This window comes from Heloderma suspectum, chromosome 2, assembly GCF_057233095.1.
Source record: "Heloderma suspectum isolate Gila_16-S chromosome 2, 16-S_ref, whole genome shotgun sequence".
Taxonomy (NCBI): domain Eukaryota; kingdom Metazoa; phylum Chordata; class Lepidosauria; order Squamata; family Helodermatidae; genus Heloderma; species Heloderma suspectum.
Window position 1 is genome coordinate 307,272,819 of NC_139459.1, and position 17,545 is coordinate 307,290,363.

A 17,545-nucleotide genomic window follows, 5' to 3' on the forward strand; every position below is an offset into this window, starting at 1 on the left:
GGGGAGAGGCTTCCTGCCTCGCCCGGCCGAAATTCAGGCCGGGGAGGAGGTGCCTCGCCTCGCCCGGCCGCGAAATTAAAAGTTAAAAAAAAAAAAACGCCCCCGTGATAGGCTACGTGACGATTAACGTAGCCTATCACGGCTAGATCTGCAAAGTCAGCCATGATAGGCTACGTAAATCGTCACGTAGCCTATCATGGCTGACTTTAAAAAAAATTTTTAAAAAGCGCGTACGCAAATGGCGGCCCCCATAGGGAGCCGCCATTCGCGTTCCTTATTTGGTCGCTGTAGTCTACGTAAATCTTTACGTAGACTACGGCGAAAATAAGGGCAACGCAAATAGCGTTGCCCTTATTTTCACCGTAGTCTACATAATCTTTACATAGACTACAGCGACCAAATAAGGAATGTGAATGGCGGCTCCCTATGGGGGCCGCCATTAGCCGTACGTGCTTTTTAAAAAATTTTTTTAAAGTCAGCCGTGATAGGCTACGTGACGATTTACGTAGCCTATCACGGCTGACTTTGCAAATCTAGCCGTGATAGGCTACGTTAATCGTCACGTAGCCTATCACGGGTGTGTGTGCGTTTTTTTAGTTTTATTGGAATGGCGGCGGCAGCAGCCGGTCGAAAGATCGGCTGCTGCCCCCGCCCCTGACGAAGACCCGACGAACTGCCGCCGGGACCCGCTGCCGGGAGGGACATTCGGGAATGGTAAGTCCCGTCCCGGGGGGGGGGGTGCGGGGGGCGGGGGGGTGGAGAATTTATCCCCAAAATTTCTTCGGGGGGCCGAACACGTTGGTGCTCGGCCCCCCGAAGTTTCGGGGAGAAATTCTCCGCCAACCCTAGACGTGAGAGAGAAGGGATGGCTTAGCTCTTTCCCTGTTCAAGCAAGAAGGGGGCTAAGCATCCTTTGTCCTTCAACCTTCCTCAGAAAGGAAAGAGAGGGAAGAAATAGCTCAGGGAGTTCACTGGACTGATTCAAACCATCAGTAAAACCAAGGGTAGAGAAGAAGGGGTGCCTGAGTGTTCCCTCTTCCTCGTCCACTTGGTTGTCACTAGAAGTCAGCTACAACAGTGATTCCTTGTTTTCTGAATCTCTCCTCACCAACATTTTGCCATCTATGGGCCCTGTGTGCTGATTGTTTTTACTCTTGAGCAGTTGGAATGTTTGTGAGTATTCAGTGTTCATTTCAAAAAAAGTGAAGCCCTAACTCTTGCAGCTATAGCTAGTCAGACTTCAAAGACCTGCATTTCTCTCCAGCATTTTGCCTGTTTTTAGTTTCTGCATGCCGGATACTTTCAAACCCCTCCGTCCAATAGAACCCTGAGATTATTTTTCTACTGGAAATCTCACTGTGATCAGCATTGTTTATTTGTATATTTGTATCCCACTTTTCCCTCCAGAAGGAAACGCAAAGTGGCTAACAACAACATACAGAATACAATGTATCAAATAAAATATCAAAAGACAACAATATGAAAATTTAATAGTAAAAATACTACAATAAACCTAGAAACAAACTTTCCATTCAAAACAGAAACTTATCAATTACATAATACAAAAATCATAGATATATTGAAAGAACAAGGGGATAACAAAACACAAGCCATATTTAAGCAAAAATACACACTTATACCCCACTCCAGCAGCCAATATATTAACCTCTTTGGACATACCATTAACAGAAACACATCCCTGTTTGAATCAGCAGGGGAAAAAAACTAGACGCAACCAATTAATGCATTAAGGGAGCAATCCTATGGCCACTAGACACTGTCTAGAGGGCCATAGAATTTTTCAGTTTCTGGGAACTGAGGCTGGAATTCATGGTCCCCAGAAACTGCACCCCCCCACCCCCTCATAGCTAGCACGGTTCTCTCCATGTCAGCTATGTCTCCGCACTCAGAAACGGAGTGCGAAGATGGGGAAGAGGGGGCAGTCGTGGGGGTGGGGAGGGGAGGAGACCACGGAAGCCACTTTACGCAGCTTCCTATGCACCACATGGCCTCTTTCCCTCCCCACCCTGAAGCCGTGGCTAGACAGCAGAAATCAGCCATCTAGCCAAAAATGCAGTGCGGCCGGAGCATGGAGGAGAGGATCCCCTCTGTGCTCCAGCCACCGTGCATAGGATGGTTGGCAGCCTCCAATTTTGGAGGCTGGCGACTATCCAGATAGGATTGCACCCTAACTGTACCAAATACAAAGAACCACTATACTCTGAAACCCCCTCATGTCAAAACTGCCCCCCAGCGCAGGATAATACAGAGGGAGAAAAGGGGAAGGCAGCTGGCATGATGTACATGCCTCACACAGCAGCCTCCTGTGGTGGTGACTTTATAAGCCAGCCTGGAGCACATTCAGAAGGCACCGATGACACTTCCTCCAGGTTGTGGGCTGGGCACAATAGCCTCAGCCACTCACAAGGTGTGATGTTCCAGCCAGGTCTATTTCAGAATCAACTGGTCTCCCCAGAGTACAGCAGGGGGGTGCAGGTTAGATGGCACAGTCCCTCACCTCCCTTCTCTGCTGCCATTGCTGCTGCTGTGTTGACCTTTTCCAATGCCTCCTGGAAACTAAGTCAAGATATCTTCAGAGCAACCATGGTCAATTACCCCATAAATCCACAGAGATTTCCTAATTGAGCCCCAAATAATCCTGGGATAAAGCCTACCAACTAACTTTGTTTCTGCAGATTTAAAGCCAAGTAAAATGGTAACGCTGAAGTGCTTGTTACACTCGTACCCCGGAGTGTTCTGCTGAGGAGCTCAAAGAACCTGGCAGATCGGCTCTTATCCACGCAATTTTCATGGCCAGAACTGCATAGTTTTAGCAGTGGAAATACTTCACTGTGGGTTAGATCCAGTTTTATGCTGGGTCAACTGTGCTGGCAGAAGTTGACTTCCCCACCCCCTCCTTCCCATGGCAGCCGCTCCAGCCCCCTGAAAATGCTACACAGAGAGTCAGGAGACCCTGCTGACTGGGTGAGGTGTGGTGTGTGTGGGGGAGGGGGATCCCCAAAATTGGGCAGGGTGACCTTCCATAAGCAGAGCCCTTCCTCTCGCAGAAGGCAGATTCTTGATCCAACCCCATGCCTTCAGACCATTTTTTGTGTAAAGTTTTATTGGCATATCTTGTTCTTAATTTCTAGATGAGTGAAAAATAATAATTTTTGTCCTCATGTCCTGCTTGTGGACTTCCCATAGGGATCTGGTTGGCTACTGTGGGAACAGAATGCTGGATGAGATAGGCCTTTGCTCTGATTCAGGACAGTGCCAATCCCAATTCCCTCCCCTGTCCCACCCACTCACACAAACCACATTCACAGGGCTTCAGATAACTTTGGATTCTTGACTAAGTGTAAACAAAGCATCCCCTTCATTCATTCGAATTAAACAAAGCAGTTCATGTAACACTTCCATCCCTTCATGCTGAATACGCTTTCAGTGAACAGAGATTTGTGTTCATGTCCTGGGCAGAGGAGAACCTGTATTGTTTTGCAAGAAGGATTGTCCCTTCCTTGAGGCCTGTAAGTGACTTGCTGCTGATGACATGCAAGTCTTTCTCGGTGACCAAAATTGCTTTGGCAATGCTACAAAGTGAACATGATGTCCAAAGTCAAATATTTTTGGTGAATCAGCAACAGTTGCCCAGTTCTGAAAAGGTTCCAGTGTTTCAGCCTTCATTCAATGGGGGAGGGGGGATCAACCCCCTCCTCCCATATACTGACGTCAGCCAGGAATTAGCAACAGTAGTACAAACAAAATAGCGCTTATCAACAGGATAAAAGAGGTGGAAGGAGCAATCCTATCTGGATCGACAGTCGCCTCCGAGCCCAGGGGAACTGCCTATCCAATGCAGGGCAGGAGGAGTGGTGAGGAGTGGATCTCCTCCTTGCTCCCCCTGCCCAGCTTTCGCGGCTAGACATCCGATTTTGGCTGTCTAGCCACAGGACCTTGGAGTGCAGGAAGCGGCAGCCAGATGACACATAGGATGTGTCATACCAGTATTTCCGCCCTCCCCACCCCCACCCCTGGGAACACCCCATTTTTGCCACTTTGTGCTGCTCTTATGAGCATGGAGTGTGGGGCTGATCCGCACTGCCTATGAAGTGGTGGGCGTCAGTTCTCCAGGAACCGACCTATCCTATGGCCATCTAGCTGCTGACTAGCAGCCATAGGATTGCGCCCTAAGTGGAGTAAATGTAAGAGGAAGGTGAAAACAAATGGAAATGCAAGTCTGCGTCACAGTAGTTTGCATCACAAATGTCCCGACCAATGTGTTTCTTTTTTCTTTCAAAGTGTAGTTTCCACCCCTTTGCCATCATGATGATGTTGGCTGTGAACAAAAGGAATTCTTGATTGGGGTCCAGAAATCAAACCATTGTGACAAGAGCGGATCACAGTGAGCACTTTAATCCTGTTCTTGCTCAGTTGCACTTGCTGCCAGTTAGTGTCAGGGCACATTCAAGGTGCTGGTTGTTATCTACTAGTGAAATGCCTGTTGTCATGGTGTGTGTGTGTGTAGGGAGGGCCTGTATATTGCAGGGACATGATGACAGGGGATGCAATGTGTCTCTGCTACCATTGAATTCAGTGGCAACCATTTTGATTGGGGGGCTGTCTTCATGAGAGATTTAGTGCGAAGTTAGAGCACTTTGAGTTCCTTCATGACAGATGACGTTGTTACCAATCGCTGCCAACCAGCCGCTTCCCTCTTGAAAAGCTGCATTTTCTGAAACTCCTTTTACTTCAACTTTTTTTTTTTACTGAAAGCAGCTCCGTGGTGACTTTACCACAGTGTGCCATGTCCCCACACACTAGGGATGTACGAAAGTCACTTACCTTTGATGAAATTTGCTTCGCGGTGGGGGGGAGGCGCTCCGTCCCTCCCCCCGAAATTCTGGCCGGGGGGGAGGCACCCCGTCCCTCCCCCCCCAAAATTCTGGCTGGGGGGGAGGTGCCCCGTCCCTCCCGCCGCGAATCCTGGCTGGCTGGGAATGCAAATGGTGGCGGCCGTAGCCGCCGCCGTTTGCGTCCCTGCAGCCAGCCGTGATAGGCTACGTAAATGTTTACATAGCCCATCACGGCTGAGTGAAAAGAAAAAAAATACAACCGCGCGTACGCAAATGGCGACGCCCATGGGCGCTGCCATTTGCGTTCATTATTTTGGCACGTGTAGTCTACGTAAACATTTACGTAGCCTACGGCGAAAATAAGGGGAACGCAAATAGCGTAGCGTCTACACGTTGCAACTACACGTTGCAAAATAAGGAACGCAAACGGCAGCGCCCATGGGCGCTGCCATTTGCATACGCGCGGTTGTTGTTGTTTTTCTTTCACTCAGCCGTGATAGGCTACGTAAACATTTACGTAGCCTATCACGGTATTTTTTGAAAATCTAGCCATGGTAGGCTACGTAAACATTTACGTAGCCTATCACGGTATTTTTTGAAAATCTAGCCATGATAGGCTACGTAAATCTTTACATAGCCTATCACGTTTGTGTGTGTGTGTGTGTGTGTGTTTACTGGAAATGGCGGCGGTGGCAGCCGGTCGGAAGGCTGGCCGCCGCCGCCACCGCACCGCTGCTGCAGCACTGCTGCCGCTAGGGAGATTTGCCAAAGGTAAGTCCCGTCCCGGGGTGGGGGTGGGGGGGCAGACCGTTTCGCCACCGATTTCGGGGGGCTGAATGCACTGGCATTCGGCCTCCCCGAGATTCGTGACAAAATTCTCTGACATCCCTACCACACACACACAATTAAATCCTGGGCATGCCTTTGTGACCTGGCAGTGATGTGGTCACAGAGGTGGGACGTCCCATTCCCTCTTGTTTCCCCAATGGAAGTAGTTTTTCCCATTGAGAAAATCCCCAGGAGTGCAGCAGCGACCCATCACATTACTGCAGTAGTGGGGACACTCATTCACTTTAGCTAGTCTGCTTTTAATCTTTAACATTTCTCCACTTCTGTGCATGTTTACTCAGAAGTAGGAAATAAATCACGCTCCCCCACAGTGAAAGGGTTAAATGCTAAGTTTAGTAACTTGCCCTAAAGAGCTCTTTCGCTTCTCCGTCGCTCTCTTAAATCGCTATTGTGATGTTGTGCTTCTCTGATGGTCTATAGTTACTCTGACATAAAATAGTTTCTCCATTGTTATGTAAAGTCCATTCTCCGCTTTATCACTTTATCAGAGTAATGATCTTCTGGGTTTATGGAGCTTCTCATTGCAAGCAGGGAGAAGGAGAAAGGGAGAAGGGGGGGTTGGGGTTGGAAGCAATAGGCAAAAGCGCACACATCATGGGGAAAAATGGGGTGGGAGCAATTACTCTGCAGTAGATTGCTGGAATGGGGTTGGGGGGACTCTCTCAGGGGGAGCCTTCAGATGCCGCACTGGAGAACTGGGGGTTTTGGCTTCTTCAGGGAAATCTGCACACATGTGGAAAATTAGTTGTCCATTCATAATAATGAAGTAACAGGGGGAGCCTGGACAGGGGCAAGAAACAAGACTCTCTCATTGGTTGGGCAGCCTGTGCCAGGTTGATGATGTTCAGTTCTACTCCCCCCACCCCACCCAGAAGTATGTTCCTTTCAAGCACTGTGTGACCCCTGAAAACCCAATTTTAAAGGTATGGTACACTCGGCTTATCTTCGCTTTGTGTGTTCCTGACGGACCAAAGCTGATTCAATGAAAATCTGGGTAATATTCCAATGTGCTTCTCATTCTGTTGTCATGAAGATCCCCCTGGGAGTCTCGTGTCTACATAGCCCCACCTCCTTCATCTGCAAAACCCATTCCTAGTTCTGTTTCTTGGTTAAGGAATGACTTAAAATCTTTTAATTCTGAATTTATCGTAAGTTCATCAGTGTCAATTCAGAATTTTGTCCTTGGCATACGTTAGAATTGAGCATGATTTTTGGTGGAAAGGTGGGATATACATTTAAATATTGTAATTACTTAATTACTTAAATAAATTGTGTGAGAGAATGTGTGTTTTTCTGTCCTATGTTTATCCTATGTTTATTCTTCCCAGTCCTGAACTTGATATATATCTTCTTTGGTTTAAAAGGAGTCCCAAATGCTATATGCTAAAGCAACAGTTACTCAATTCTTTTCTCACTCCGCCTCCTTTGTAAAATCATTCCTAAATTATAATCATGTCTAGGGTTTTGAACACAGACAACATTCTTATATGATCCCCTGGAGCAGCCTTCTCCAACTTGGTGCTCTTGAGATCAGGGGTAGGGATGGCAGAGAATTTCTGAGAATTTCTCCACAAATCTTGGTGAGGCCGAATGCCAATGCATTCGGCCCCCCGAAATTGGCGGTGAAATTCTCCGCCCCCCGCCCCCCCCGGATGGGACTTACCTCCTGCGAATGTCCCTCTCAGCGGCAGGTCCCAGCGGCGGTTCGGCGGGGGCGGGGGCAGCGGCCAGTCTTCCGACCGGCTGCCACCGCCGCCATTACAAAATAAAGTAAAAAAAGAAACAAAACCCCTTGATAGGCTATGTAACAATTAACGTAGCCTATCACGGCTAGATTTCCAAAGTCAGCTGTGATAGGCTACGTTAATCGTCACGTAGCCTATCACGGGTGACTTTGGGGGGAAAAAAGCGCGTATGCAAATGGCGGCAGCCCATGGGCGCCGCCATTTGCGTTCCTTATTTTGGCACGTCTAGTCTACATAAAGATTTATGTAGACTATGGCGAAAATAAGGGCAACGCTATTTGCGTTGCCCTTATTTTCGCCGTAGTCTATGTAAATCTTTACGTAGACTACCCGGGCCCAAATAAGGAACGCAAATGGCAGCGCCCATGGGCCGCCACCATTTGCGTACGGGCTTTTTTTTTTTCCCCCGAAGTCACCCTTGATAGGCTACGTGACGATTAACGTAGCCTATCACGGCTGACTTTGGAAATCTAGCCGTGATAGGCTACGTTAATCGTTACGTAGCCTATCATGGTTTTTTTTTTTTCACTTTTTGTTTCGCGGCCGGGGAGACGGGACGCTTCTCCCCGGCCTGAATTTCGGCTGGGCGAGGCGGGGCGCCTCCCCCACCGGCCTGAATTTCGGCCGGGCGAAGCGGGATGCCTCCCCCCCTCGCCTGAACTTCGGGGGGAGAAGCGAAGCGCCTCCCCCCCACTGCGAAAAAAGCTGCGGGACAAGGTAAGTCCCTTTCGTACATCCCTATCAGGGGGTGACGGGAGTTGCAGTCCAACACATCTGGAGAGAACCAGGTTGGGAAAAGATGCTCTAGAGATGCTCTCTATAAAGTGCCCTAGGCCAACTAGAGTGGAGTGGGGGAGAGAGTGAGAGAGAGAGAGAGAGAGAGAAAGAAATCCATCCCCTGAAGTCTGTGTTCAGTCTTCCGTGAGGAGGCAGCCAACCGCTCTGGGCACAGCAAATCTGCCAGCTGGCTGTAGAGGAGAAATGGCACCAGCTATAGCCTTTCCTCATATCTGATCTGAAGGGATTAGAAATGAGGAGAGAGAGGGACAAATTGCTGTGGTGAACTAGCAATGGCTGAGGACAAGAGAGAGGAGTGTGAAGGAGCTGTCTTTATTATATTTCATTTTATTTTTAAAATCTCTCACCAGTTTCTTTTACCTGAAATGACGTGTACAGGAGGACGAGGGGTAGATGAAACACAATCATGTTTCATTAAAAGGATTTTTAAAAGATGAAACACTGCAGAGAACCATCACTGGCATTAGTTGCAAGATTAAAGGGGATTTAGATTAAATGTATGCCTCAGTCAGAAATGAAATCTCACACTCCACTTTTATATATAATATACAGTGAGGCAGAAGCATGGCTGTTCGACTACAACAGTTGGTATCCCAACCCATGCGCAAGATAGGAAGGAAGAAGCTCTCTAGGGGTGTGCTGGCTATAGCTGTTGTTGTTGATGACGAATGGAACACTGAACCGAGTGGGACCCATTCAGTTCAGTTTTCATTCATCGCACAGTGAATGCAGAGAGGAACTAATGGGCATAAATGGGAGACCTCTTTTGGACTTAAAAAAATGTTTAAAAAAAGAAAAAAATACCTAGAAACAATTGTGAACACTAAAATGAAACAAATGCAAATGAACAAAAAACACATAACAAACTAGGCTTTCATCAATGAAAATGAATAGAATCCTGAAGCGATTTTTGTTAGTTACACACCCCAAAAGGATTCTTTTAGGTTCCTGATTCCTCTGTAGTGTTTGTTCCGCTAAAATTAAAATAGGCCTGATCTCACACAGGCAGTCGAGCCAGAACTAGTGAACATACTTCTTCCTTGTAACATTTGATTAGAAGTTCTCCATCCTCCGTTTCACAAATCTTCCACACATTTGCCATTTCAGTGATGCTACCCAGAAGGTACAAACCTCTTTGAGCACATCACCTCCAGGCCCACAACTAGGCTTTCTCCTGATCAGACTGTATCAAGAAGTGCACTCCCTATACGTCTTAGGACTGCTGGAAGAGGCAGTGGCCAATGGGGCATAAGGTTTGGGGGGTTGTTGGGGGGAGATAGGAGATATGGTCCTGCTACCATTTCTTAATGGAGGAAGTTTGAGTGAACAGCCCTTTGGAATGCAATGGATGTATGTTCAAACCATTTTCACCACACTTTAAAGTGTCTGTCTGCCTTTCCCCTGAGCTTGGGGCCCTCCAGCCCTTTTAATGTTTGTAATTGTTTGATTATATTGTTTTTGTTTTGGACGTTTTCTTCTCCTTGCCTCGACAGGTCCATGGGAAGTGTATGTGCAGACACAACACTGCAGGACACCATTGTGAGAGGTGTACACCATTACACAATGACCAGCCATGGGAGCCAGGCGATGGAAAAACTGGGGCACCGAATGAATGCAGAAGTATGTGGGTATGGTGAAGAGAGAGCAGTGATGGAAGGCTGCAATAATAATAAATCATTCCACCCAAAGCAAAGCCTATAACAGCCAATTCATTGAGTCTGGATTTATGATGCTTTAGAAGCAGATGGGGAATGGACTGCTAAGTAACTGCATGAAAATCCTTTCAGTCACACGAGAGAGAGAGTGAGAGAGAGAGAGAGAGAGAGAGAGAGCACAGCTGGATGCATGCATGCACACACATGTAAACGTAGCTGGCCTATTTGACATATTGTAAAATTTGATGTACTGTAAAATAGGGCAAAGCTCTGATCTTCAAAGAGATTTCCACTTTTTATTGTCCTTTGATATGCTGTGAAACCAGGGCAGAGTATACGTAGTGGGATTTTAAATGTTCACCAGTTCCTCGGCAGTTGAACTTCAATTCCTTCCAATTTATTGAAGAGGTGTACTTAATTCCAATTCTTAAAGAGACGGGAGTACCAGACCACCTTACCTGTCTCCTGAGAAACCTGTACAAGGGTCAAGAAGCAACAGTAAGAACCAGACATGGAACAACCGATTGGTTCAAAATTGGGAAAGGAGTACGACAAGGCTGTATATTGTCGCCATGCTTATTTAACTTATATGCAGAGTACATCATGAGAAATGCCGGGTTGGATGAATCAGAGGTCGGAATTAAGATTGCTGGAAGAATTATCAACAACCTCAGGTACGCAGACGATACCACCCTAATGGCAGAAAGCGAAGAGGATCTAAAGAGTCTCTTGATGAGGGTGAAAGTGGAGAGTGCAAAAGCTGGTTTGAAACTCAACATTAAAAAAACGAAGATCATGGCATCTGGCCCCATCATTTCCTGGCATATAGAAGGGGAAGAAATGGAAGCAGTGACAGATTTTATTTTCTTAGGCTCCAAGATCACCGCGGACGGTGACTGTAGCCATGAAATTAAAAGACGCTTGCTCCTTGGGGGAAAGCTATGGCAAACCTAGACAGCATAGTAAGAAGCAGAGACATCACCTCGCTGACAAAGGTCCATATAATCAAAGCTATGGTTTTCCCAGTAGTAATGTATGGCTGTGAGAGCTGGACTATAAGTAGGGATGTACGAAACTCCCCTTACCTGGCTCCACCAGGTTCCGCTGGGGGGGGGAGGCACTCTGTCCCTCCCGCCGGAATCCTCGCCGGCTGGCTCCGCTCCGCGAGGATTCCAGCAGCCGGACATCCGGCCGCTGGCTAGCAGGGATGCAAATGGTGGTGGCCATAGCCGCCGCCTTTTGCGTCCCCGTAGTCAGCTGTGATAGGCTACGTAAAGACTTATGTAGCCTATCACGTCTGGCTTAAAAAAAAAAACAAAGCGCGTACGCAAATGGCGGCGGCTATGGCCGCCGCCATTTGCATTCCTTATTTTTGGCCGTCTTAGTCTACGTAAATATTTACGTAGACTAAGACGGCGAAAATAAGGGGGAACGCAAATAGCGTCCGCTACGCTATTTGCGTTCCCCTTATTTTCGCCGTCTTAGCCTACGTAAATATTTATGTAGACTAAGACGGCCAAAAATAAGGAATGCAAATGGCGGCGGCCATAGCCGCCGCCATTTGCGTACGCGCGTTTTTTTGTTTTTTGTTTTAAGCCAGACGTGATAGGCTACGTAAGTCTTTACGTAGCCTATCACATCTTGTAAAAAAAACCAAAAACCCGACAAGACTGCAAATGGTGGCGGAGGCAGCCGGTTGGAAGACCAGCCGCCGAAGCTGCCGCCGGAGCCGCCGCCGCCCGGAAGATCCGCCCCAGGTAAGTCTCGTCCCGGGGGGGATCCGCGGGGGGGCGGAGGGATGGCAGGCCATTCCGCCACAGATTTCGGGGGGCCGAATGCACTGGCATTTGGCCTCACCGAGATCCATGGCGGAATTCTCTGCCATCTCTAACTATAAGGAAGGCTGAGCGCCAAAGAATTGATGCTTTCGAACTGTGGTGCTGGAGAAGACTCTTACGAGTCCCCTGGACTGCAAGGAGGTCAAATCAGTCCATCCTAAAGGAAATCAACTCTGAGTGCTCATTGGAAGGACAGATACTGAAGCTGAAGCTCCAATATTTTGGCCACCTAATGCGAAGAGAAAACTCCCTGGAAAAGACCCTGATGCTGGGAAGGATTGAAGGCAAAAGGAGAAGGGGACAGCAGAGGATGAGTTGGCTGGATAGCATAACTGATGCAATGAATATGAACTTGAGCATACTCCAGGAGAGAGCAGAGGACAGGAAGTCCTGGCGTGCTATGGTCCATGGGGTCACGAAGAGTCGGACACGACTTAACGACTGAATAACAACAATGAAGAGTCAAACCACCACTCTTTCATTAGAAAAATAATAATAACAATAATTCAGATTGCATATAGTTGTACAGATCAAACTGAAATAATGTTTGATAAGAATAAACTGGATACAGCAAAACTGTAGCCCCAGGGAAGTTTTCCAATCTTCTAATCTGATTTTAGTGGCTTGCCTATGAGGCTCTGTGGTGTGAATAATCAAAATTCTAACCCTGGTGATCTTTTTGTCTTAGAATTGTAGAGCAATTAGTGACCTGGAAGGAGATGTGCCCACCAGTGCCCACTTTAACTTTGGTTGGCCTAACTTACAAAAGCAGAGTATCACTATTCCAAAGAGATTTCAGTTTAAACTAGTTGAAAAACAAAAGAAAATACCAGGGTTGAATAACATCAGTTGTACAGGCCAAATTTACCCCCACAAGTAATATATACAGCCTGATTCTCTTATCAGAATTAGAAAAAAAAACCTCTCTATCACTTGTGTCTTGTTGTTGTTGTTGTTCAGTCGTTCAGTCGTGTCCGACTCTTCGTGACCCCATGGACCATAGCACGCCAGGCCTTCCTGTCCTACTTGTGTATTATTTAATGATAAAAAGCAGCAAGTAAGCAAGCTCATTAATGTGACAACAATATGTAATTAACAGCACAAAAGAGACAACTGAAACACCTACATTACTCAACGTGTTTCTTTTCCCCTAAATTCGATGGGTTCAATCCAGAATTAATCATACTTGGAGTGGACCCAGTGAAATCAACCCTATGTTTTCTTGAGCATAGTTTGCAGGCTTTTCTTGAGCAAAGTTTGCAGGTCCATTTCCTGTGGCATCTCAGCCATCAAACTGATGCCTGTACAGATGATAGCAAACCTCTGCACAAATGAGCGTGAAGGCCATTATAATACGAATACACTCCCCAATGTTGAACATCTTAACCAGTTTGACTATTTAAAGGAATAAACTGCTTATGCCATCGGATTTTTGTTACTCGCTTTCCCAATGCTTCTTTGCTCTTACTAAAATGTTCAGGGTAGAATCCAACTGAAGTCCTACTTAGCATATACCCATCAACATGAATGGACTTGTTAGTCATAACTAAGTCCATTAGTTTCAATGGGTCTACTCTACCCTAGGATTTAATGGATTGAATCCAGTGGTTGGCTTGCAATGCAATGTCGTTAGTGCTAGTGCTGTGCTACCATTGAATACTAGCCAATATATCCATGAGAAAAAGCTCACCACACCAAACTTACATTCACTTCTGCTATAATGTGATTAAGAATCATGTTTCTTCCTCCTCCTCTTCTTCTCCTCTCCCCAACAGAATGTCGCTGTCACAACCATGCCAATAGCTGCCATTTTGACCTGAGCGTCTGGCTGGCATCAGGAAAGCAGAGTGGAGGTGTCTGCGACAGCTGCAAGCACAACACAGAGGGCTATCGATGTCAAAGGTGCAAGCCTGGTTTTTACAGAGACAGAGGAAAACCCATGTCATCCCCAGAGATTTGCAAACGTAAGCAGTTTTTTGTGGAATGTACATTTATTTATTTATGACTTTTCTCTACCGCCCAATAGCCACAGCTGTCTGGGCCATTCACAACAATTAAAACCACAGAATACATGGAATGTTCACGTAGTGCTTGAAAAATGTTGACGGGACACAGAATTATGGTGAGCGGCAACTGACAGTGGCTGGGCCAGTGTTTGATTTGCTAGAAAGTACATCTGTCTTTTCAGCAGCATACTCATGCTCTCTTTTTCTGTTTCTGTCTTCACTCTAACATTCCTTTAATCAAGTAAATGGCCTGCTTCTGAAGTTCTGCTGTTGCCTTGATAGACCTGACCCGGGCTTCCTTTAAACTCAGGTTACAGATGCTTTTCACAGTGCAGTTGCCAGGCCCTTGCTATTGCTGGGGCGGCCTGTTCACAACACCTCCTCTGTTTCTGCCCTTCTGTGTGTTTGCCTTTCCTGAAAGCTAGTGCTGGCTCAGCCTCCAGCTTCCCCCCCCCACACACTTTTAACCTCTCATGAAAGCATGCAGTGAATGAGAAGTTGCTTAGCCTAACCTCTTGGTGTGCCCAGTCATGTTGCATGACACCCAAGGACTTCTCTTGGAGCTCCTTCCTCCTAAGTCTTGGTAAAAGTAAAGCTTTGTCAAAGTTGCCATTTCACGAGATTGAATTTCAAGCCTTCTGGCAGTTGAAGATCCTGTGTCCAGGTTCTAAAGTGGGGCCAAGGCTGTCCAACCAGAAAGATGCATTATTAGATATTCACTCAGAGAGCAGCAACAGAGAAGTTGAAACCATTATTTACTAGGGAATCCACCGGTGGAAACCTTAGATCAGTCTGCTTGGATGGAAGTGGATCTCAGTTTTCTGCATGGCTCTTTAATCTGATGTGGCCACCTTTTGCCCAAGTAGAGCTCTGACAAGTTCACACTGAAATAAATTCACCTTTGTCAATGTTGATGCTGAATGTTCACCAGATATCCTCTGAATATTTGAATATAAATTGAGCCTTCACTGAAGATTACAAGATTACAAATTGTAAAGATTACAGTTTGATACCTGATATTTGATTTCATTTTTTGATAGTAGACATATAATAATTTAAGTAATTGACAGTATTTGATAGCAGGCATGCAATGGTAACTTTTTCTTCACAGTCTTTGGTAGCTGACATGCAATAATATTTGATATATGCAGTGGTATTTGGTATTTGATACTATATGAGGTTTTATAGTTTGCCACCTGCCAACATCAAAACAGACGAGATGCTAACAAGTCTAAAACACCTAAAGGTTGAAGTAAAAAATTGACATTCAAATTTGAATTCAAATATCAAATTTGAAATGTCAGATTCAGAATTAACAAAATCTGAAATTTTGTCAAATTTAAAATATTCGTTTCATTTCTACTCTCAATAATCCATGCCAATGTGCTACCAAAATAAAGGAATGAAGGACTGATTTGAGGGCTACAATAAGTAGTGACATAACCTCTTCAAGCACAGGCTAGATTGACAATAATGTGCATTCTGTGGAGCTATCCTTGAAGACTGTTCAGGGTCGTGCTGCAGGTGCAGGATGCAGTGACCCCATCCTGAATAGGAGCACATGTCATCAGGTATTTTTAGGTGCTCTAAGTAGCATTCCAAACATGATTCAGGTACCAAATGATAAGCTTGCATCAGAAACTTGAAGAGATGCAAAATAAATACATAGCATTCAATTCCATTCCATTCATTTCAGTTCTTGCATTTCTATACCATCCAATAGCCAGAGCTGGGTGGTTTACAAAAATTAAAAAGCTCAAAAATACACTATTGGATATAATCTAAAACTGTTTACATACAGACATATAAACAGACAGCGTGCTCACACACACACACACCCCTAACAATTTTAACAATCACTAAGAAATCTAGGACCTAAATTAAAAACGTTATCATATGCTCCCAAATACCTGAGAATAGAGCAGGGTCTTAACCTGGCACTGAAAATCTAACAATGTTGACGCCAGGTGGGCCTCACTGGGCATATTGTTCCATAATTGGGGGGCCACCACTGAGAAGGTCCTTTCCCTTGTTGCCACCTTCTGAGCTTCCCTCAGAGGAAGCAGCTGATAAGTGCAGTATATGGGTAGAGAGAGGAGAGGTGCTCTGTCAGGTATTGCGGTCCTGAGCCACGTAAGGCTTTATGGGTTGAAGCACCTTGAATCAGGCTCAGAAACATACAGGAAACCAGTGCAAGCAGGCCAGAATCAGTGTTATTTGTTCGGACCTTCTTATCCCTGTTATCAATCTGGCTGCCACATTTTGCACAAGCTGCAGCAAGTGGAGAGATATTTGCTTAGTTCCAGTAGTAACTAGAATATGTAACTCAGTAGTAGTAACTATATTCCCATATATTCCCATATAGTAGTAGTAGTATTCCCATATTCTAGTAGTAACTCAGAATATGGGAATACTAATATGCATGCACAATTAGTGGTTGTACTAATTCCTATAATATTGATGCATTGGGTTAGCACTTGTGGTATACTGAAGATCTTACTACAGAGTGTCATACAGAGCTATTATAACTCTTTTAGCAGGATCCCTCTCCTTAGTTGACTATAAACCAGGGACCAAGATGTGTGTGGTCTGACTGCCCTTTAACCAGCATTCATTGTTAACGACCAAGCCACTAAGCAGGACAACATAGCTCAGCCTTCCCCAACCTGGGGTCCTCCAGATGTTTTGAACTAGATCTTCCATCAGCCTTAGCCAAAATAGCCAATGGTCAGGAATGATGGGAGGTGTAGTCCAAGATATCTGAAGGGCAGCAAGTCGGGGAAGGTTGCCACAGCTCATGATTCTTCATTTGTGCCACACCTTGTCCCGCAGCAAATACTTGAAAGGTTGGGATCTACCAGGAATAACTCTTATATTCAGCTTATTTTGGCTTAGAAAAGCCAAAATATTACATATGCACTGTCTTTTTTTATGCTGTGAAATACCAAAGAAAAAAATAACAAATTTGTCACAGCAGATTGCACAGATGTTTGAGAGATGAGCAATGCAGTGCTCAGTTCCATTGTGAGAAAGGAGGAAGGAGAAGATATCCTTCAGGAAGGGGGAGGGCATCAAAATTCTCTCTCTCCAGTGGGCACCAGCTTAGGGAAAGAACTCAAATACAAAATCTGAATGAAATACTTTATTAATCCCCCAATGAAAGCCTGCTTATAGTGCTCTTCCATCCAGAGCAAAGAACCCGGGCTCAGCTGAAACAAACCCTCAGGCTCACAAGAAGAGAAGCGAACAGGGTTCTGCTCAGAAGGAATCTCTCAGCATTAGTCATAATAATTGAGCACATTCTCTCTTAATCACCAGTAAGAGGGGGGAAATGTGTTGTATAAGAGTTTGAATGCTTGGATGCTAGCCAAATCCTCCTTCGCTGACTTCCGATTGGTAGGGATGCACAGACATTCCTTTAAAATACTTTTTAAAAAATCCTAGCCAAATATGAACCCATCTGCCATTTCCAATGATCCTGTCAGATAGCTCATCAATGGCTTTTCTTCTACTCTTTGGATACCACATTAGGGCAGAATGACTGGCAGATCGGGCACACAACTTTGTTTTAATGAAGGCCTCATGTGACACAGGAGAGCTCCTGACTTTCCTGCCCTCCCCCACAAAAAACCTCATAAAAAGCAGCCAAGGGGACCTTTCTTAGGTTCACTAAAAAAAATTAGATCTCCCTATCTGAGAATGTTTCATTAAAAGAGTAGAATGAGCACACTTCAAACTGGGGATTATGCTTATTTAATTTTAAAACTGGGAGCTAGTAGATGTGGAGGAAGAAAGAGC

General features: G+C 45.7%; 1 protein-coding gene across 1 annotated transcript in view; it reads left to right on the forward strand.

The window, feature by feature from the left end:
- The window catches only part of LOC146354936 (netrin-4-like), a 106,836-nt gene that overhangs the window by 66,876 nt on the left and 22,415 nt on the right, over positions 1–17,545 (forward strand). Inside the window, exons 6-7 of the mRNA XM_084840207.1 lie at positions 9,742–9,868; positions 13,517–13,705. Coding sequence (XP_084696333.1) covers positions 9,742–9,868; positions 13,517–13,705 — 316 coding nt within the window. The remainder of the gene's footprint in view (positions 1–9,741; positions 9,869–13,516; positions 13,706–17,545) is intronic.